This window comes from Pyxicephalus adspersus, chromosome 8, assembly GCF_032062135.1.
Source record: "Pyxicephalus adspersus chromosome 8, UCB_Pads_2.0, whole genome shotgun sequence".
NCBI lineage: Eukaryota > Metazoa > Chordata > Amphibia > Anura > Pyxicephalidae > Pyxicephalus > Pyxicephalus adspersus.
The window spans coordinates 53,545,999-53,568,683 of NC_092865.1; the positions used below are offsets into that span (position 1 = coordinate 53,545,999).

General features: G+C 38.9%; 1 protein-coding gene across 4 annotated transcripts in view; it reads right to left on the reverse strand.

Moving 5' to 3' along the window:
* Positions 1 to 277: 277 nt before the first annotated feature.
* The window catches only part of MTMR14 (myotubularin related protein 14), a 29,700-nt gene continuing 7,292 nt past the window's right edge, over positions 278 to 22,685 (reverse strand). Inside the window, exons 4-19 of one of the 4 annotated variants that reach the window (XM_072420688.1) lie at positions 21,962 to 22,037; positions 21,628 to 21,685; positions 20,994 to 21,113; positions 20,804 to 20,877; positions 20,557 to 20,627; positions 20,083 to 20,157; positions 17,844 to 17,910; positions 16,958 to 17,043; positions 14,820 to 14,896; positions 14,447 to 14,483; positions 14,134 to 14,207; positions 13,134 to 13,192; positions 12,544 to 12,682; positions 12,033 to 12,203; positions 8,081 to 8,236; positions 278 to 5,624 (exon numbers count right to left, since the gene is read on the reverse strand). In XM_072420688.1, coding sequence (XP_072276789.1) covers positions 5,444 to 5,624; positions 8,081 to 8,236; positions 12,033 to 12,203; positions 12,544 to 12,682; positions 13,134 to 13,192; positions 14,134 to 14,207; positions 14,447 to 14,483; positions 14,820 to 14,896; positions 16,958 to 17,043; positions 17,844 to 17,910; positions 20,083 to 20,157; positions 20,557 to 20,627; positions 20,804 to 20,877; positions 20,994 to 21,113; positions 21,628 to 21,685; positions 21,962 to 22,037 — 1,521 coding nt within the window. In that variant the 3' untranslated portion in view covers positions 278 to 5,443. Of the gene's footprint in view, positions 5,625 to 8,080; positions 8,237 to 11,999; positions 12,204 to 12,543; positions 12,683 to 13,133; positions 13,193 to 14,133; positions 14,208 to 14,446; positions 14,484 to 14,819; positions 14,897 to 16,957; positions 17,044 to 17,843; positions 17,911 to 20,082; positions 20,158 to 20,556; positions 20,628 to 20,803; positions 20,878 to 20,993; positions 21,114 to 21,627; positions 21,686 to 21,961; positions 22,038 to 22,685 lie in introns of all 4 variants that reach the window. The other 3 variants (XM_072420687.1, XM_072420691.1, XM_072420690.1) reach the window with 3 other exon arrangements.

Consider the following 22,685-nt stretch of genomic DNA (forward strand, 5'->3'; position numbering starts at 1 on the left):
TCAATGCCACCCACTGTCAAATCTTCAAATGCTGGTTAAGAACCAGTGCTGTGGTGCGGGCAAGTTTATGGCAGGCAAGGTGCCAGCTGTTGAGAGCCACATAGGATTGCTTGATACCGAAGCAGGTCTGAACCTAGCCATGGTCATTTTCGCACACAATAGGCAGACATGGTCCATCATTATCACTATTAAGCAAGCCTAACCTGAGAAATGTCATTCATCCATAGCTGGTGTGCATAGAGACTGCAAGAGATCAGCAATGCAGGATGCAATAAAGAAGAGTAAAAACAAGTATCCTATTTAATGAATATAAATATTTCTTGGTGGTACATAGGAGTAGTGTGACGCACTCCTATTTCAGCAATCACATATTCATGAAAATGGCCACAAGTTGAAACCTTTCTGCAAAATCAGCAGTGAAATGGCATTTTGCCTATCTCTACCCAATGCAGTCAACGCCTGCGAGTATGAGCCTCGAGAGTAAAGGAGTCAAGTTTAATCATTTGGAAGGCTGATAAACATGGTTGTCAATAAAATAATACAATCCGATTAACAAGGAAGTAAAAACAAATACACACACATATATACATTCCAAACACAAAGTAGCAAAAATAAATCTTTTTTGGCGTAATTACAGAAAATAAATCTATACACAAATATGTGCAGCAAATATAAGGGCAGCAAAAGATACAGTGGATTAACCACAAGTCCCAGCAAACTGAGGATCTAGAAAATGATTATTAATCGTCAGTTTCATTAACAGTTCCTGCAAAATTGATAATAAATGTAATCATTTCAAATTCTGCAAATTGCACAATGGTGCACATGACAAACAGCAGACAACAACAAAGATTAAAGATACCCAGACAAGTTGCTATGTGACTGAACAAATCAAATCTAGAACCATCAATAGATATGGCTATATACACAAACTAAATGTCTTTTCTGGTTGGCCTTCATGCCACATAAGTGTTGGCAGATCCAAAGATGATTGTATAGATTGTAATAAATAGGGGTAGCCGAAAAAGGGCTGTGGCCAAGCAATAAATGAGCTTTAAAGCAAACCTTTACTGAGTTCTGTAGCTGCCAGCACTGTGGAGTAATTAATTATCAAGGTCCTTAAGGGGATACACTGCACTTTTGGTAAATTCAGGTTTTTGGATTCTATTCAATAATTGAAGGAACAATGACCATTTTGGACATTTGTTATACTAAGTAGCAGGGTGCTAGTATTTTCTTTTTCAGTTCAAAAGCTAGCTTAGATATGTGGCATGGTAGATGTGTGGGCACACCTGCTCATTCCCTATAGTACCAAGCCATACAACAGCCTGGCATTAATGGGTAAGTAGATAACCAGAAACAAGAGGAAGCGAGATATATCCCAAATCTAGAAATTAAGGCTGTTCTCTGGCAGATTTTGGAACAAGTATATTTCTTGTTGTTAGGGGTCAAGTCATAGAGTTCTTTCTCCAATGTGCCACATCCCGATACCAAATCCTAGTTTTTTCAAGATTTTGGAACAAGTTAGAAAACTCTCAGTGCATCAGACTACACAGAGGAAGGAAACTAGTTTTAAAATTAAAAACCAAATTAATTATATTGTCTGTCTGAGCTTGTAGCTTGTTTAATCAAACTGCATTGTCAGGACAACGTGACCCAACATTTTAAGGCCCTCCAAGAATAATCCTGGGTAAAAAAAATGGAAAGTAAAAATTCTTTAATATATTTATTTATTTTAAGGTCATTTAGCTCAACTACTATAAATAATTATGACACCAGGTTTTATACAAAGTTGACATATAACAGCTGAAAGTTAGTTAGTTGGGTATCTCTTTTTAATGGATAGGCTAGAGAGGTAATTACAGGAAGTATGGAACCCATAATGATGAGGTTTACAAATATTTCAGGAGGTGGGGCAGTAGCACCAGGTCTGTGAAATTGTAATCATGTATTATGAAGAATTTTACTTTTTTAATTTCATATCACAAAGCAGGGACAGGTGGAGTTCAAGTGTGGGTTTTACTTTGCATAAGACACCACATGGGTAGGACACCCCTGAATATTTGAGTTTAGTTGTTTTTAGTAATGGGTAATGTAGAACAGAAGGATGAACTTGCAACCTTGTGGCAACAGTTTTGAGAAGGCCCTTTTCTGTTCTAGTAGGACCATTCCCACTTTGTACAAAAGCAGTTAAATGAGTTTGGTGTGAAGGAACTTGAATTGCTGAACACGATCTTGATCCTAATACACACACAAAAAAAAACTTTCCTAGAAGTGTACAGGCTGTTATAACTGCAAAAAGAAAAAGGCACCAAATCCATAATAGGGTCAATGGTTTGGACTGCAATGTTCAAAAAGATCATAGGTTTTCTGATGAGCCATCCCCAAACCTTTTCAACACTGAACAAGATGCAGAATTTTCTGGTGTGGGATATTCTCCTACATACTTATCCTGGTCATGCAACTTTTTTTGCATTGTATTATAAGTAAAAACTTTTTTTTTCCCATTTGCCAACATTGAAGATGCCAGTATACTGTCAGATCAGAGTGTTAGAAAATCATTGCTTGGAGTGTACACAACAAGCTGTCAAGTTAGCACAACTGTCATGGCAGCAGAGAACTGTGCTGTTATAACCAAAACAAATGTATGTAGTCTTGTCAGATTAGCCTGCAATACGTCCTTTTTTTTTTTACAGATCTGTACTCCTACACCAGTCAGACAAATATTACACAGCATTTTCTAAGGCTTGTTTTTTAGAAATTCTTTTTGCCGATTGGCCGTACATGGTAAGCCCTTTATTGGATGGCTAATGGAAAGAGCTAGGGCAGAGAAATTAGCAATGTTTTAATCTGTGTTCCATTGTGCTTGTTCAGGCTTTTGAAGTATGTAATGCACCAAAGTGTTCACATTTTGCTTAATGTGTTCAGGTTCTATCTGTAGTATGAAATCCAAGTATGACAGGACTTGACAATTATCCTGTGGCAGCAAGGGGCATCGCTTTACTTTGTGTGCAATGGACAGTTCCAGAGCACATCCATAGTCTATGGATCACAATGTAGTCACTTGCTTGCCTGCTGTGTGATGCCACATTTTGTGAATGGTATTGGTTACCAAAGTGCAGGATTACCTTCACTTAGATTCAGAAATTGCCCACTATTTTGTTATATCTCTTGGAGACTCCCCACCATTGCTCACAGCAACATTAAAATAGTCTTACATGCTACAATAAAGGGTATTTAACTGTTTGTTCGATGATGGGTGTACTGGGCCATGAAGTTACCAAACTTTTGTAAAGTGGGTACTAATGAGCACAATGCCATGTCTATCGGAATAATAAACAGTTAAAATTTGACTTTCATGGCAGCACAGCTGTAGTTTTCTCAGCATACAGCAAGGGTTACATCAAGACCCTGAAATTATATCTGAACTCCCAACTCAAACACACAGAAAAGATCTAATTGTATGTGAATAGGTTTACCCCTCAAAATCTTTACAATTTCATTTAGCTGCTTTAGGCAGTGATTCATACCTCCTTACTACACATATAGGCTGGAAGGTGACAGATGACAACACTTTTAATAAAGAGCACAGATGTCACCTCCCCAGGCTGCTGATTAAGTACTACAGCACATCAATAAGATCAAATATGTGTTTCTGCAAGCAAAGAACTTTACTTAAACCTAATAAAATGAAGATTTTAGGTATTTCTACTAGTTCTTTTTTAAAGGAAGGCTCTTAAAAATATGGCCATTATGTTTAAGTCTACCTGATGTTTTTAATGCAAATAAAGTTGAAGCTCAAATGTATTTCACTGCAGTGGAGCACAACTGATCTCACACAAGCCACTTTTTTCAGCACTTTATCAGTTACAAGGACTCAGATGTCACCACATGCAATACAGAACTAGCATTCCTGCACTGTGATGACACCAAGAGCCAGCCAACAACCCAGAGGGCTAGAAAGGACAGTGCTAGCTGCCAGCATTTAACACCTCATATGAGGCATATCCACTGCAAAACTTACTTTGCATTTTACCCAGAGACCAACTTAGTATTATCATTATAATGTCTACAAAGATCAATTTGAATTGGCCTTCACAGCTAAATAAAGTGCATCTCTGGTCCAAACATGATAGGGAAGGTTTAGAATCGGTTCCGTCTGCCATCTGTGACTACTTTATTTGCTCTGGTGATCAAAGTAACCTTTAGTTGTTTAAAACAGAGGCACTTTAAAAAAAAAAAAAAAGTAAAACCTAGTGCAGTGTAATAACTTTGAGCAACCAGTCTGACATAAAAAACATAACATTATAAAATGTCTACCATTAGTCATTACCTTGCTTTTTTGTATGTCATATGTCAGCCATCAAATAGATTAGGCACCGAAGCAATTATTCCCCGAAAGGTGTTGCACAGGGACAACAAGTTGAACCTTATGGTCCCAGGCCTTTTATGCAGTGCTGAAAGTAAAGATTGGTTGCTTCCATCAAAGCCTATGGCTATATACACACGTCAGATAATTCTCATCTGATAATTTTTGATATCGGACGAGAATCTGGTCTGTGTGTACAAGGCTCGACGTTCATGGATCTGTCCTGGCTGATCCACAAATGATCATAATGGAAGTGAAGGAGAGAGTACAGTGGGGTGTTGCCAGTCGTTCTCCCCCCCTCCATAGAGCAGAATGGTACTGTATGTACACAGCTCATTCATGCATCGTTCAGTCTTTTGTCATTGAAAAGGATTGCGAAAGATCCTTTCCAATGACAATTATTGAACATTTGTACGCAGCCTAAGACAACAGGATTCCCTTTGAAGTAATGTTCCAACCCAGAAAGCTCGACCTAAGCTATGATTAAAAAGTTCAAGGAAAAGGTGGAAGGGATTAGACCAAGCTTCACTTTTCAAGGAAAGGTCCAAGTCCTGCCTATAACTTCAGCTAATCACATTTCTTCCCAAACTGACCAGTTTCTAGATTTTCTTAATCCTATATGCACAGATAAAATGATCTAGGTTACTTATAAGCATGACAAGGATCAGATTCTGGGATGCAGCAATCAACAAGCAGAGGCAGTTTCGCAATATCAAAAATAATCAAGTTTCATTTAAAATAAAAAAAGAAAAATTGCAACACATTGTGTAGTTTTGCATTGCAGTGGTTGCAGTTAAAAACAAAAATATTAAAAAAAAAAAAAAAGTTCAGCTGTTAAAACATTTGTTTCTTAACTGTCGTGGTAGAATAGCTCAGATGCTTCCCCAGGTTATTTGTCTTCCCCTCCCACCCCTTCCTTCGATAAAAACCGTATGATTAGACATTACAACGTACAGCACATGTCAAATCCAAAAGCTGGATGGGCTCCGTGTATTGTCCAATATGGCTTTATGGCTTTATGGTTGCATGAGACTTCCTCATCCAAACATGGCTTTTCGTATTCTGAAGGTTGCGTCATACTATACTACTGGGTCCACGCAGTCCAACACCTCTTGCAAATTGTTCTAGAAGGCCGCTGATGGCTCCTGAGGGGCTTGGCAACACAGTTCTTACACCAATAGCGGTGTGGTAAGCAGAGAGAAAGATTGCCCTGACCTTCTCCAGACGTGCTGCTCTTTCTGTCTGTGGTGGCAGCCTGCAGGAAAGAGACAAAATTAGTAAAGTCCAGTTTACAAACTACTTTTTTATCCAATAAGTTGTTCAAAAACAAGAATACATTTCAAGTGTTTCACAGTACATGTTTTAGCTTCCCGGATTTCAAGAACAGTGGAAATCATGTTCCTCTATTGCACAAACCTCTAATATCACCACTAGAAAATGCTAGAACAGCCAATCCATTCTCACGGCTTCGGAGGATGTTGAACCTTATGTTACCTTTTCTGCAGCCGTCAAGGAGCAGACAAAATAGGGCAGCTTTAGTAATTGTTGCAGGGTAGCCCCAAGACATGAAAGTTTTTTTCCCAAGCCTGGGTCGAGAACAGGGAAACCTAAGGCTTAAGATTGGGCACTGGTATGGACTCTATGGATGTTCTAGGTTTGATGCCCATGTTTGCCATTAATTCCTAAAAACCTTCTGGTTCTTGTGATGTTACAAGACACAGGCCTCTTCTGCATTCGTGATGGATTTGGAGGGTTGTGGTACCAGTACAGTAAGTGGATGCTGATCAGATCTATATCTGGCACCAGACTTTCAGATGACGTGGGACATCCTGTACACCTGATCCAGGGCATCTATATGCATTGAGGAGCTCTACCTGCGATATGTACCACCAGCAAAACCAATTTAAAATATGTACAGTCAATTCTTAAAATACCTTCAATGCCAAACTATGTCAAGCAAATAGTAAAGGTGGAAAGCTACCAAAGAACCCCATGAATGTTTCTCATGCATGGGCCTACAGCCTTCATCAGCTAGAGGAGAGCAAGCAGACAGCTGGCTGGAATGGGGACAGTAAGGTTTCAGGTTCTTGTACAGTGAGAAGCTGAGAACAGACATGAGCACTAACCACTAACTGTTCAATCACCGCAGTTATACAATGCCAGGTCCGTGGGGATGCTGCTAGCCAAGCACACTTTCCTAAATTACGAGACTGCTGACAATCACTCAAATGCCAGGTGCTTATTTTTAGTGGCAGCTGTTCCCGGTGCTCTCCAGCTGTCCACACTATGCATGTTTGAGCAGCTATATGCCAAGCGGGAAAACAAAAAAAATGAAAATCTCTGCTGAATTGCCAAGTTGTGCAGAGGGAGATATGTTCTACTTTCTTAACCTGATTTACAGGTAGTTAAAAGTAGAGGCAGGAATTAGCTTTTTATTATTTCATCCAGTTCATGGCTAAGGCATTTTAGCTTTTTTTTTTTTTTTTTTTAAATGAATCTCTATAAAGGCAACTTTTAGGCAATACATGGAGCCATTGCTGACCGGTTCCTTCTAAAAATGCTACTTGCTTGGCTGTTACGATGACTTCACTAACTAAGGATCATCAACTCAGAACAAATATGAAAAATGTTAAGTTATATTAAAATGGCTGCAAACAGTCAGAACTGAAAAATATTTTTCAGTCTCTCCTGAAACCAAATTCCCAACATGTTTGTTTCAAGTCAACGATTTGGATTGTATTTAAGGCAGAGATGGCAATGCAACAGGCATTTTTAGAAATAATGAGGGTTTAAAAACCATCATCAATTCCTAATTTCTAGGGTCTGATAAAGCGCATCTGTGGGCAGGACATTACAGTTTTTGGATAAAGAAATTCTTTGAGGGATAAATCTGTTTGGGTCACATATAGGTCTAGTTGTACCGGGGACTACAGTCACTACAAGATTTTAAGTGGAAATTCTTTACCCAAGGTTTCCCTAAACTGCAAAAACTGTAATTTATCTGGACAGGAAGTGAAGGGAGAATTCTCCAATGGTACACAAAGAATTAGAGTGGAAATGCTTTTTAACCCTTCTACATAGAAAAACTCAAACAGGTCTCTGGCTATACATGCACTTTAAGCAGGCAAAACATACCTTAGAATCAAGTTGTACAATCTAGTGCATATACACCTGAACAATCCGATTATTACCCATTAAGCTAGGTCCTCACACACAATTTGTAAATGCATAATATTCTAATTGTACCATTATTTAAATTTTTAGACTTCAGTAATGAAGGCTAAAGATTTCCCACACATCTCAAAGATGTTTTGATGGGATTGCACAATTCACATTAGATTTTTACACTTTATACACGGGAGATGGCAGGATTGGGGTCCTAAACACCCACAATTTCAAGGTGCTGTGGAAGAGATCTAGGTATTCTGGATTCAAGATCTTGCCGCTATACTTTCCAGGAGATTCTGGGAGGCAGCAGGTCACCGAACTCCCTAGACCCCCATCTAACATTGGATTATCACTTATAAGACTCTTCAAACTCTGGACCTCTGAAAAACAAATTAGTAGAACTTACTTGGGTTGTCCCATACATACATTTTTTTTTTTTTTAAAAAGCCACGCCTTTGGCTTTACTGCGCGTTATAGTGACACTACAGTCAGATCTGCCCGGCTACTGGGGAGCTGAGCATCTGACAACCTAGATCCACTTACAGGCCATTGTTAGACTTCTCATCTGGGAAGCTGAAAGGTAGCAAGGTTGCGGCACTCAGGAGACCATGGTCATGAACACTCCCACCCTCCGATACCATCTGCCAGCTGCCATAGTCTGTAGAGACGGACGATCCGGGAAGGGAATGATCCGCTGATCTGAGGCGAAGAAAGAGAGGGAATACCTGCAATGAATGTCTGCTGCAGCCAAAAAGTTAACACGTCGCCTTCCGCGACCCTTGAGAAGTTGAAATTTCCTCTATGACAGACAGTGCTGCTATTAGGAAAGAGCTGGAGAGGAATGGCCAGCCACTTCTTTCAGATGGTGCCAATCACTGCCAAGCCAAGAAGCATGCAAAATCCAAGCCACCCAAAGTGAAAAGATTGAAATTTTTATGGTGAAATTAGAAACAGAAAAGGGTGCAAGCGAGTCAGAAAAGTACTAAGCTTCAGGAAATCTGTGACATGAAAAAACTGATATGAGCACTAAAGAGTCACTGCATGCTGCTTCTAAAAAAGGTTAAACAATTAAAATAAGTTAAAAGCCAGTCTACAGCTTACATAAACCCCCTAACCACATGTATTAATGGTTCTATGATCTGAGCATTCCATAATACAGTTAAAGTGGGATGAGAAGGGTATAAAGACAGCATGAAAGAAAGAAGGGGGGAGAGCAAAAAGAAAAATGGAAGGCAGCAATATATGAATTGTTAAGATGCAAGAACTGGAAATTGTTATCTGGAAAGGAATGATAAAATAGATGGAAGGGAAGTTATATCCTTACTTATCAACATGCAAAAAACAAAATGCATAGCCAGCAAGAACCAAATGGGAAACCAGCAAGTAAACTACTAAAATCTGAACCCTAATTGGCAGCCGTGTATCAATCCTCTTCATTACTGACTTTCTATTACATACAAACAGGTTTGCTCAACACTATCCCACTTTGCATTATTATATCATATTATTGAAAAAAGCAAACATTAACTATTCCAACTTAGTCAGATGTTACCAACAGAATAACCAGTTTAAAAAAATGCTCCTGTCTGGCTGCATAGAACCAGTTATCTCCATTGGGTGCTTCATTTTACCTCTTGCACATCACAGTAAAGGTAATCCACGACAATTACAGACTACACAATGGGCTCCATTGATAAAATAGGGAATCAGACATTCAAACATTTCCTAGAAGGAAACTAGAGCACAATATGCAAATTTGATGTCACCACTATCTTTGTATTGCAGATAAGGTGTAAGCCATTTATTGCCTACAATTGCTAATCAAAAAATACCCAAATAAGAAAGGTCTAATTTTTATTTGATTTTAGGTTATCAGATCAATTATTACATCCAACATAACTGTGCATAGGGTAAGCCTAACTTCAAAAAAATAAATATCCTAAATATGAATCCCTAATATTGCCATTACTTCGTTCTGTGCCTACATGTTCAGCCCTGCTAACCATGTAATCTAGACAATGGCAACAGCATTTAGCTGCCTCTGGTACAAGTGTAGTTACCTAGAGCTTCAGAAGACACTGCACCTGTTGTTCTTGTGCCACATGCCCATTCCCTACTTCCTCTAGGCGGGAGCTACGATACCAGAGCTGGGTTATGAAGGCAGTGACCCACTCTAAATACTTATAAGTAGAAGAATCACTCAGCCGCTTTCCACACTGATGCCAATTTTAAATGATTCTTGAGCCAAGAAAAATAAACAAGTCCTCCTCCGTTCGACCTTCTCTATATTTAACACTTTTTGTGTTGCTGACTTGGGACAAACATGCAAACCTACAAAGTTGACTCAGAACTGCCGATTTGGATGTTTGTTTCAAGTTAGTGACCCAATATTGAAGCCAATAAATTTGTCTGGCAGAAACTTTTGGTAAGGAAAAATACACAAGTAAAAGGTTCCTATTGAATTAAATTCACATTATTGACCCACATCCCTGTGCACAGATACTTACCTTTGCTACGGTCATATGCTCCTCAAAAAAAATGGGCCCTGGCATCCCTCTAGCCTAACAGAGAACAGTATTTGCAGTACAATAGATTCTAGGATTGTACCAGTCTGGTAATTCTAGTGCCGATTTCTAGCAACGTATGAATCATTTTTATTAAAAACAGGTATACATCTTCACAGGCCTAAAAAGAGTGTTACCATCACGAAGGAGCCTCTTCAAATATCGTCCTGGCTCAAAGAAAATTTTGCAAGGACTCTGCGCTGTTGACGACGTCTGTGCATGTCATCTCCACCTGCAGTATTATCCTCTGCCCAGCTAGCAAGATCCCTACCCGATACAAACCAAACTGGGGATTTGTTTTATCCCACGAGACAGCAAAATTTCAACACCTTTGGAAAAACTATCTACATACTATAAAATGTATAATAAAGTATATTTTGAGGATTGGCATTAGCTACTGTATAACAAACAATCGCCGGGCTATGCAGTATGTTGACAAAGTGTCTATATATGGATTTTTCAAACACAAAGAATGCATGCAAACACACAGACACTCCGGATGCATCCAATTGCTTTTCACATTCTTCATTGGCTGTGCAAGGGCCAGTAGTATGGCCTTATGAATGCAAGTGTTAAATAAATCAAGCCAGACAGATATTTAGAAATAAAACAAAGCAGGAGTTAACCAGTTACTTTCTAATGAAACCAGAAATTTCACTGGTTGCACATGTTTTATACCGTGCAGGAGCTATAAGCTTGACGATAGTTTTCAAATTGCTCAGGCACATGTATGCTTTAGGCACAACTTCAAACAAACAACTTAATACACAGTTGTAATTCTTACAAGGGAACTAAATAACCTAATTTGTTTGCAATTCTGTTCAGGCAGTATGAGAGATCCGTATACAGTACCTCTGACACATATGGGGAATAAGGTGATGCCACTACTAAAGGACAATGCACCAACAGAAATTACATCCATTCACCCCCCCCCCCCCACCTTAGCCAACATCAACAGAATTTCCTGTGGCAAATGCACAATTATGAAATCCCTAGGTTATCAATACAAATAGTCAATCCAGGTCCTACTTTCAGTGGTGTCAAGCTAAAAGCAGACCAACAGTAGTGTGTAACGGTTTTTTGTTTTTGTTTTTTTTTTTTGCTGCATCTTGGCACATCCCAGATAAGGAGTTCCATTGATAAAAAGTACAGAGATCAATTGCCATCACCTGTACGTTAGGCTATACATGCAGTTATCTTTAACCATTTGAACTTTACAGCTTCCCAAGTCACCTCCCTTCCAGCCACCAAAGCCAAAAACCTGGTTCATTGACCGATTAGGCAACAGTCAAACCAGGGTGCAGTACATAATGACCACCCTGAGTGTAAAAAGGTTATTGGTCAACCCCCACCACTCTGCCCAGCAAGTCAGAAAATCCTGTGCTATAATCGTTTCCTAAAGATTAGGATGGCAATAAAATTTCTTTTCCTCCTTCAAGAGGGGTGACATTCAGGAAAATGCACCTAAAAGTGCATCAGCCAAGCTGCATAGGCCCTCAAACAGTGTAGTATAAAGTGAGGATCTTAAATTGTTTCCCCCCATCCCATCAGCCTACCGATGACCATTTATGAAGCTCAATGCTTCAATCTGGGAAGTACACATCTGATGTGGACAGAATTCTAACTAAAAATGTATTTAAAAAAAACTGTGTGAGGACAAACATTTCATTTAGTGCTCTTTATAAAATCAATGTTCAGTGACACCAGCGCCATGGGTGCTCCCTGTACAAACTGAAAAGTCAAGAGTTAAAGACTGAGCCAAAACCGTAATACCCTTTAAGAGGCATAAAGACACCGTGGCCAAGAAAAAGGGGAAGTGGAAAGCTAGAATACATTATTGGAAATAGAATGCAAAATTTCATAATAATGTAAACTTCAGAAATAGATGTGAAACGTACAAATGAAAGGGTCGACACGTGTCCAACCCCCACCTGCGTTGAGGGACCTCCAGTGGGCTGCTGCCGGCTCTTAGTAATATATCTGAGTGGTTAGATGAGGAGGAGCTGGATAACTTTGCTTCAGCTCCTGGTGGGTGGAGCATAAGCTCCTCCGCAGTCCTATTCCACAACACTGTCTGTGGGGAAGATGGTCGAGTCTTCTTCCTGCCATATAAAAAAGGAAAGGTTAATAACTAAAAGAATACTTTATTAGAGTTCTGTATTGAAAGATACAAAGAAACTTTAAATTATCACTGGCTGCACTATATGAAAAACTTGTCCACACCATTCTTACCCTTGGAGATGAGAATGTATAAAAATATAATAAAGTGAAGGGTGCTGAAGACTAGAACAAAAGTCACCAAGTTGTATCAGTTTTTACAAAATCTGATCATGAGGCTGACCACATAAATATGAACATACAATTCATGTGTAGAAGAAAAAAAATCCCATATGATATACTTAAACTATGTTGCCTTTAGATTGGTATACAGTATAATCTCACCAGACTGCGTGGCTCTGGGCTCCCGAGGTCATGAGGTCTACAGATTCACAGTTAGTATTTCCTAAGGCACTTGGAGAGTCCTCAGTAATAACGGAAAAGTCACTGTTCAGACTGTTGTTACTACCACGATCTCGGGGCTCTGGAAAAAGAACAATTCAGTTAAACATATTTTACAGCACAAAATACTAGGCCTTCTTTTTGTCATTATGCCAATGCCCACATTCCCACTGTAGGCCCTTTGGTTGACAGGGGGTCAGCATGGGCTTTTTGACTGGTCTACAGCCATCCCATACACATCAAGTCAGCAATGCTTTGACTGTCTAGTCAACACATTATTGCTTTTGTCAATATCCTTAAAAAACTACCTAAGTTTACCATTTATATCCTACCCATTGCCAGGGGGCACTGTATCCAGAATATAAATGTTAACACTTCATCAGTCAGTGGTTTTAATGCTTTTGCTGATCAGTGTATAAACCAAGGTTTAGGTTTGTAATGTTTTAAACAATTTCCCATCAACCAAATATTTAAAAAAAAATATTGTATACAAGATCTCAGATTAGGATATGTGTTTTCAATTAACCACATACTTAGCGCACAGAAGTCTTCCAACAATGAACCTGGATCCCGAAGTTGGGAGCTTTTCCGCCTGCATCAGAGAAAATGCAAACATGTTAATCTAGCTACAAAATCCACCCAGATTTTTTTTTTTTTTTTGCATAGGGTGAAGTGTGGCTGTTTATTTTCAGGAACCACACACTGTCTGCTGTTTCAATATTAAATTACAGTAGAGGAACATTCCAATTAATAGCATAAGATTGAAAATGCATAACCTAGCTTTGTATAAAACCTTGAATCAATTACCCAGCACTAGAAAAAATAATTACAAGCCTAAGAATATGCCAGCTAGATGTTCCCAGATTTACACTTTATGTCAACATTCCCCCCACCCCCTCCAAGGTTCTCAGGATGGGTGTCCCGATAGTGGCAACAGTCGACCATGTTTAATGTGTGATGATAATGGAATGTATAGGGAGAGGAAATTGCTTCCTAGGCCCTGCAGGAAATCCCCAACATTGAAATGCAACAGAACCCATGCCTATTGTATTTACTGGCAATTTTTTTTTCACACTAAGCTTTTCAAACAAAAATTTTTGTTAATTTCATAAAGTTCACAATTCTATCTGCCTGTATCAAACCCCTGCAGAAATTGGGAAAAAACACAGATACAGATAATCTATTTTCTGCAGCTGAAGGTTATGTAACCACTCAGATGAAATATCCCTGAAAAGGGGAGAAATTCTTAGACTGTCTGATCAGGCTATTTAAAGACAGCTGTGCCATCCGTGTATTATACAAGTGCCCAGATTGCATATATAGTTTGGAAATTGGACCGCTTCTTGCAGAGCCTCTGCACACACACCTCTGGCTGAGGCTGGTCCCAGGCTGGGAACCTTTCCAGCAGAGAATAAATTAAACAAACTGGGTCAGGACACTGGGGGTTTGATGGCCTCCATCGATATCCCCAAGCCGGCTCTGCTAACGAGGTCAGCTGCTGATTTTTCTATACTGTGCTGGGCGCAAGCTTACCGCGTTCTCTTCCCCGATGAGGAGAACTCGTCTGAAGTGATGTGCTTCAGAAAATTGAAGCAGAAGAAAAAGATCTGGGTGAAAGGAAACAAGGAAGCAAATATTACCAAATAACTTTCACTGCATATAGCAGAATATATCTAGACAGAGATGCAGGAAAAGGTAGGGTAAACAGATTGGAGACTGAACATTTGTAGTATTTTCTCCTCCCCCCACCCATTCTTTGTCTCTAAAGTAAAGTTACCCAAGTTGTGATGCCGAGGGCAAGAGACCCACATATCCACCCAAAAGGGAAATAAAAGATTGCTTTTACCTCTTCACCTTTGCTGAGACGGTCAGCCAACATATGTCTAAAAAACATAAATAGGGAAAGTTTACATAATTGTAAATAGCCATTGTTATTGGACTTGCACATCAAATTCTTGCAAAACATATGACAACCCCTTGCAGAGAACAAGTAATAGGTCACTCCTATTAAAGCATCATTGCAATACCTATTCTAGGTTACAGTATTCATTTACTGAACTGCACCAGGATTCTGCAAAATTGTGTCAGCTAAACATATGATTTTTAAATAAAATACTACAAATATGCATTTAGAAAACCCAATCATTTTTGATCCAGCCATTGTAAACTGTTTTAATTTACAACTGTAATTCCAAAAAGTTGAAATTAATTTGACTTACCCGAAGAGGTACCAATCATAGGCTATGGTCAGGTAAAGGATCTCTGCAGGCTCCAAGGAGCAATGAATCATTCCATCCTGCAAAAAATTATATTTCTTTTCTTAAAACTGTGCTAGAAGAGCAATTTGAGGCTAGTATGTATTAAACTACATAAGGGGTCAGTGAAATCCTTGAATCCTTGGGAAGAAAATGCAATAGTGCATTTTACACCAGTTAGCCTACAGACCTACAATGACTTCCAGTGTAACACAGCATCTATTCATCCAGGTCAGAGTAGGAACGTAGCTGTAAGATCATGAATCTTTTTTTTTTTATTTTCTTTTTTTAACAGAATCCAATGCTATGAGGCAAAGCAGACCTAGAATGATATGTTATGCAGCGTTTGACATCTAGGCTAGAATAGTTTAATGTATCAGATGCACGGCTCCAAACTCTCCATGGCCTGGATTTAAAATTGGCATCACTGACTGCTTCTAGTTTCATTTATTAATCAGGAATAATGTGATCAAATGGGTTTCTTTTGAAATCTACTACCCAGCTCAGTCGTTACTATCTCTGTGCAAAGCACAGTAGTTGCTGCTTCCTGACGGCCACTGTCAGTGATATAAAAAAAAAAAAAAATTAAAGTTTTCCAGGAACAAAGTTCAGCTTGCTCTAATGGGCTTCAATCAACACAAACTCATAGTAAACCCTATTCGGATGCAAATTTAAATGACCACCAGTGAAAAGTAGAGACACAAAGTTTATCTATTGCCCAAGTCAACAGTCTTTGGGCTGCTGACAATGGCTTTATTTTGATGCAGCAATTAATTCTGAAACAGCTCAAGCACCCAATGCATTTCTATATGTAGACACAGGCTCCAACCCTGCTCAGTTTTAGTGATGGCAATGTTTTATGCACCAACCCATAAAATACAATCACTGCCAACACAGCCTGCACACCAACCAGACTCATTTCCCTTTCAGCCAAAGAATTACACCTCAGCACATTTAACTACTGAAAATAGTTTAAAGATGGCTTTATAGTCATATTACATTCACATAATCACCACTATTACATTATTCCACTCGCCAATGCACATCCTTTGATATATACACTGTGCAATAGTGGTTTTCCTTGCTTCTTCCATTAATTAGGTACACGAAGCTTAACCCATTTGCTGGAAGAGTACCTTGTGAAATCATAAATTATGCAAACCCTGCCAGCTTAAAAGAGAATTTCTGCCATGGGAAGTGCGAGGTTTTGGACAGCGGTGCAAATTGAATGATTAGACCGTTTTATTAAATGTAGCCTGCCACATATTCACTTCCTTATTTGAAGGTCAAATATTTATTCCTAAAGAATCCTCACTCAGAACACTGATAATCTTTACAACAAAATTAATACAAATGTGAAAAGGTTATCTATGAGAAATAGTTTAAATCTCAGAAACATGCCTGGCATTAATAAGACATCGGACAGTGTTCTTTGAACTCCACTTTTCAAAGGGATCCCATTGTTTGATGAATTATTAAGATATGAGTTTTACAAGCATTTTTCAAGCATTTTTTGAACAAAGACAGAGGATGAAAAGAACCAAAAAAGGTATGCAAAATGGAAAATAAAAAGACAAAAGTTTGAAGGTTCTCAGAAGTACTTTGGAAGTTTTGTCCATTGTTTTCTTTCTAGCAAATGCTCAGTGCATTCTGAGGGTAATAAATGCTGTCTGTAAAGTTACCTACACCTAAAATTGCTAACAAAGTTGAACTCCATCCAATTCGTTAAGAACATAGATTGAATAGATAAGGTAACATTTTAACTAAGAACTTGTATTTCAGCGCAATAGGCCCTGCAGCACAGCCTAATCTGACAGCGAAGGAGACCTTATGCTAATAGAATAGCATAAGGAGAAGCAGAAGCTCATCACAGTGCAGCACAAGCTATTGGCTTTCTTCTCCACGGGGCCTGTAAAATGCAGATACCAAGACAAACACCTTGGCAGCAATTATCATTTGCTCCCCCAAAATGCACAACTTAAGACTAGTTTCAGGTTTTAGGGGTCCTGGGCTTTCCATTCCTATGGGCTTACCATTTTTGTTCCAAGGTGAGGGGGGGGGGGGGGCAAAAAAAAATAATTTAAACAATGAAATGTACTTACTGCCCACAAAGACAGCCTCAGGAGTGAAACAAACAGTGGCGTCCGATCCCACCCAGAGATACAGTGCACCAACAACCCATTGCCATCTATAGAGAAAATCAAGCACACAAAATAATTGCAGCAAAATATATTGTTATATGTACTTTCTACAAACATCTTAAACTACCATAAATAAAATTCAGACCAATTAAAAGCTCATTTTAAATCTCAGGGTATACATTTTAAAACTCACCTACACTTTTTGCACTTGCTATGTCATCTAAGTTTATCATTAAACTTTACTAATACCATTACTAAAGTGGGTATGGCCTTAATCATGAAGATTTGCCATACTCTATGGTCATACAGAATTGTGTGCCTAAAAAATAGCCTGAAAAAAAAATAAATAAATTAGGGTTTCCTCCTCAAGCCAGCAATACACTTCCAGGTATGTGACTGAAACTTTGCACTTATTCATAGCTGAAGCACTGCTGCCTCCGATTGCAAGAGATTTGGAGTTCTATTTTGCGATTTCATTGCTATGCCGCTCACTGTTCTCTTTGCCGAAAATTAACATGAAAACAAAATACCACCTCTACCAAGATGGCCACCTCCAAACAAACTGTACATGGCAATTTCAGATTGTAAGGATTTTTTCCTGAAAATTAAACGTTTAACGCAGAACTGAGGAATTTTTTCTAAAGCTGAAACTGTGCATGTAGCACGAACAGTTGAGGGTAGACAAGTTTTTACCATTTCCAAACTACAAATAGATTTAATGAAGTGTAGGTTCCACTATACCTGGTAGAACTAAAGTTCAAATGGGCTGACATAACCCACAAGTATTAGGTTTAATTTGAAATGTAAAACGACACTTTAAGTCAATCAAAGTGTGCAAGGTACTTACCATCTCCATTGATGATATGAATAAGCAGCTTCAAGTAGTTCTGGGTCTGCTTCACCAAATCCCAACTCTACAACACAGATTTGACAAAGTCACATCTAAGCAACCATAAAACACAATTTATTATCTTTATCCTGGAGTTTCCTGATTTAATGGGGATGAAGCCATTTTACACCTGTTCATTACATCAATTCATCATAAAAACACATGTACCATTGTTAGCAAAGCATGTACTGCAGAGCCATGAGTGTTGGGACTTATTTTAAGTAGCATGAATGATCTGACATATGCTTTGAAATGCTTTTTTATAGTAATACCATGCATGTGCATTAACAAAACCCAACGCTAAGAGAGTAGTACGTTTTTACATTTTAATCAGTACAGTTCATTGCAATACACTGGCAATTTTTTTTTTCACACACACACACACACACACACACACAATAATGAAACCAGAATCAGTATGTCAAACCTAGACCTTGCACTGCTAAAATTGTTGCAACAGCGACGGTATTTCAGTCTCCATGGGTTCCCTTTAAAGTATCATTTTCAGTAAGTGCTCTTATTACAGAATTCTAAAGCCCAGCTGAGAGTTAAAATATCAGCACTGATTGTTCTAAAGTGTCAGAAGAACCCACCTGTGCCAATCTGTGTTCTTGCTTCACAAAAAAAAATTATAATGATTGTACATGGAAGCCCCTAAATGATCTGTGTAATATGAAAGCAGGATGTTTCATATAGTCCATAAAGATCCATATAGAGAACTCTCTTCCCCCCATTATTGACTTTGAGATCATTACAAAGAACAAGAGGGCACCATTTGCGTCTGGAGGAAAAGAAGTTTAAGCTCCGGATAAGGAAGGGATTCTTCACTGTAAGGGCTCTGAAAATGTGGAATCAGCTCCCTCAGGAAGTAGTTTCAGCAACTATTATATACTGCATTAGGAAAAAGCTGGATGATTTCTAGAAGCACAGAATATAACTGGGTAATAAGGCTTTAAAGTAAACATAACAGTAACTGTTGATCCAGGGAACATCTGATTGCCTCATGGAACCACGAAGGAATTTTTTTTTTCCCCCGTTGAAGCAAATTGTACCAGGGTTTTTTTTTTTTGCCTTCCTCTGAACCAACTATTTGTCTTATAGGATTTTATATCTGGCATATGTTTATTTCCCTAGGGGTTGAACTTGATGGACTTATATCTTTTTTCAACCTTACCTACTATGTAACTATGTTATCCATTTGTCTTCCCCAAATGAATTTGGCGCAGTCTGCCTGCTGAGCTCTGCCCTAAATGTACAAGAGTCCCGTGTTCAGGGTGGTGCAAGACCATTGTGAAGAATATTACAATCCCCACACTATCAGACCAGCTAGAGTTATAGACCATCTGTATGTTCTGCACAAGTACATAACATGCAGGTTTCATATGCTTTTAATGCTCTGAAGGCACACTGGTCCATGTGTGTATGACTGTGCCCTGCGACATGAATCATAGGAACCAAATCCTTGGGTAGGTGGTAGGAAAACTACAGGTATGAAATTTACAGAACTGTGTCAAGGCTAAATGAAATGTCTCCTTTGAAGACATTTCCTGCCATCTCCAGTCCAAGCAATGTCCTTTACCCTTGACACAGGTCTGTAGATTTCATACGCTTCTACTACTGCAAAGATACACAAAAAAAAAAAAAAAAAATTGTTCCTATAAACTACTCACACAAAGCAAAAAACCTAATGATTGTCAGACACTGTGCTATACAGCCTGCCTCTTCATGTTTCCTATGTGCAGATTGAGAGGGTTAAGAAAAATACAAGTGCAGATGATCCCGGGAGGCCAAGGGAGCCACCTGTGAGATGAGCCTCAATTAGGCTTGCCGTAGCAAAACCCATTAATTTAACCTGCCTGCAGCGCTACCTGCAGTGCGCTGACCCATTTTCCTCGAGCTTGTCACATGCAGAGTCCCATGTTCTGTTACTGATGGAATATCCCAGAGGCTGCACGAGAGGAGCAAGCCTGTCCAATCTGGACACAAAGCTTTATTTAAGGAGACCGACCCCTGACTGTGCCTTCCTTCATCCCTTTGTCTGTGGAGGCACAGCCAAGCCTCAGGGGAAAACAAAAGGGCAACCGACAGCACAGACATAGAGTCTGGGAAGATAGAGGGGAAAGTGAGGACCTGTCACAGTGCGTACCGTGTGCGCTCCAAATACTCTTATTACACAGCATTGTTACGATTGAGTTACCTGGTATTCCCTCCAGTCAATATTTAAGTTCCTTGTCAAGCAGAATGGAATAGTCAAGGGAGCATCAACAAAATCCTGGAAAACAAAACAGCTTTACAGTGCTATAGGTGACACATCAGCTAGAATGTTAGACAACAGAAAAAGTATACTATATTAAATACATGTTCTCTGCAGCTCTTTAAAATAATGCACAATGATCCTGTCATATGGACCTTGTCCAGGCACCCATATGTCCAGGCTGTCATCCAAAGTAAAGAAACTAACTATTAAGTGATGTGGCATCCCTATTATACCAATAGACAGATATTACACATTTTTTTTGTTTACCCCACAATTGAGATTTTGGATAGACAAGCAAGAAATATTCATTCTAATGTTATGTTTTAGGTCAAAACTACCAAGTGGAGTAAACTGAAATCACTTGATCCAGCTTGTTACCCATGTGAAGACTGCATATTCTGACATGAGACCCACCTGTTTCCAGTTAAAAACTAAGCCTTCTGCAGAATAATCACGTTCTTTGTAATCTCTAAAAAATTCACAGCCTGAAAATAAAAAAAAATCCAATAACCATTCAAAGCTGAACGTATACCACACGGAACATCAAGTAATTCATTTAGTCAAGACAAACTGAACATCTAACCCATCCAGTGTCTCAACATACCACAAATACTTGGCACCTTGTGGTAAAAAAGGAGGAAAAAAAATTGGGGATATTCACCTGGATATGGGATGGACAGAAGTGTGAAGTCTGCATAGCGCTGGGCTTTATCCACTTTTTCAGAGGAGGTCACACTAAGCAATTAAAGATAAAAGACATTACAAAGATTCCTGGGGTAAACAAATGCAACCATTGAAGGTGGCATAATATGTGCAAAAACTCTACAAAGATTCAGGAAATTAAAACTTACTTTAAACCAAACTTTACTTTCTTGTTCTCGACCATCAAGTCACAGATATAACGCACAGAGAGGTATTTTAACAGTTTGATGTCATGACCACGGACCTTGTCAAATTGGGAATCTCCATTCCTGGGGGTGCAAGTGAGACAAGGGTTTTTACTGGAAACTGCACAAAATATTTCTTAATAAGTTCTTTAGTATAAAATATATAGCTACGTTTTTTGTAATATAGCTACTCCTTTTGTTTACTCATAAATAGGAATGACTCAGGTATATTACCATTTCAGATCAGTTAGGGTCAGTTTAAAATTAGTTTTTACTTGGTGATGACCCAGGGCGAGTTAGGGGTGCAACTGTACTTCAGTTGAAAAAATTCCAGGTGATCAGTGGACATGGATTTTAACATAACATAACAGAACAGACAGGGATTTTACCAGGAAAATAAGTTGTCTGCAACAAAGCTGGTTATGTCTGGATGGATAAATCTGCACTTGTGTATTTCAGTGTTCAGGAAAGTAGCAGACCTGTCAAAGTCACATGGATGGCTTTTCTTATTCTGGAGGTCTCTGCTTAATCTTTTTTTAAACATTTGTTTGCGTGTATACAAGAGCAAATCACAGTACTAGTTGGTGCTTCAGCATACCTGGTGACAGCATCATCATCTGACACTTCTGGATCGGCACAAGCCTCGTCCAACCCCCCTAAAAGGGAAGCACATTACATAAAAACATATCAGACCACCACATGACATGGCTCTAAGCCTAATCCCCACTCCGGTGAATCTACCAGTATCCTACTTCCTCTATGGAATCTAGGACTGACAAAGCACATTCAATGTACTTTATGTAGGAATTGAGTGGAATACAGAATACCCTCACTCCCATAACAGGGGAGGTATACTTGTTTACATAGGTAACGTTTAATTCTGTAAGAGGTTTGTACCCAGAATATATTTTAACAATATACAGAGAACTTACCTGAGAAAATGTAATTATAACTTGTTCTTCCATACAACTCTCCCCACCCAGCCAGAGTGGCCGACCTGCAGATGTGCTGCAACAAAAATTGGAACAGCTAGTAAAACATTCCTTGTTAGTTTGAAGTTGCATACTTAGGATAGTAGACAACCCTTTCTTCCACAGAGCCAACTTTGCATCCAAAACAAAGAGCCCAAAAGAATCCCTAGGCCTTTGAGGCGTGGTTGAAAAGCTCTGCATTGAGGCAAATAGAACGAGGCATGCAACATTCTGTATTTTAAATTTTGTGCTACAAATCTTTTAAAATTAGTTTGGATATTTGCCTTTGCTTGCATGGATGCTACAGTTCTCTTCAACTGCTCATCCCAGCAGGATTCTACTAGATATTGCACACATGTGTACATGATTTTCAGAGGGAAACTAACAGACTGCAGTCATTCATTGGTCATTTCTCTATATCATCCAGCATCTGAAGAAATAACTCTCTTTCAAGTAAATATATGAGCTATTCACAAAAGAGAACACAAGACTGTATCCAAACATCTGGCAAGGAGCTGCCACCACACCAAGATCATTTCCTATGGGGGTGAATTTAATCTACCCACCCGAACATAAATGTCAATTAAATGTACAGCCCTCCTTTCGAGCAGGCCAGCTCCCATGCAGTGCTCAGGAATGCCAAATAAAGGATACATTACCACTTGTAATGGTAAATATAATATTA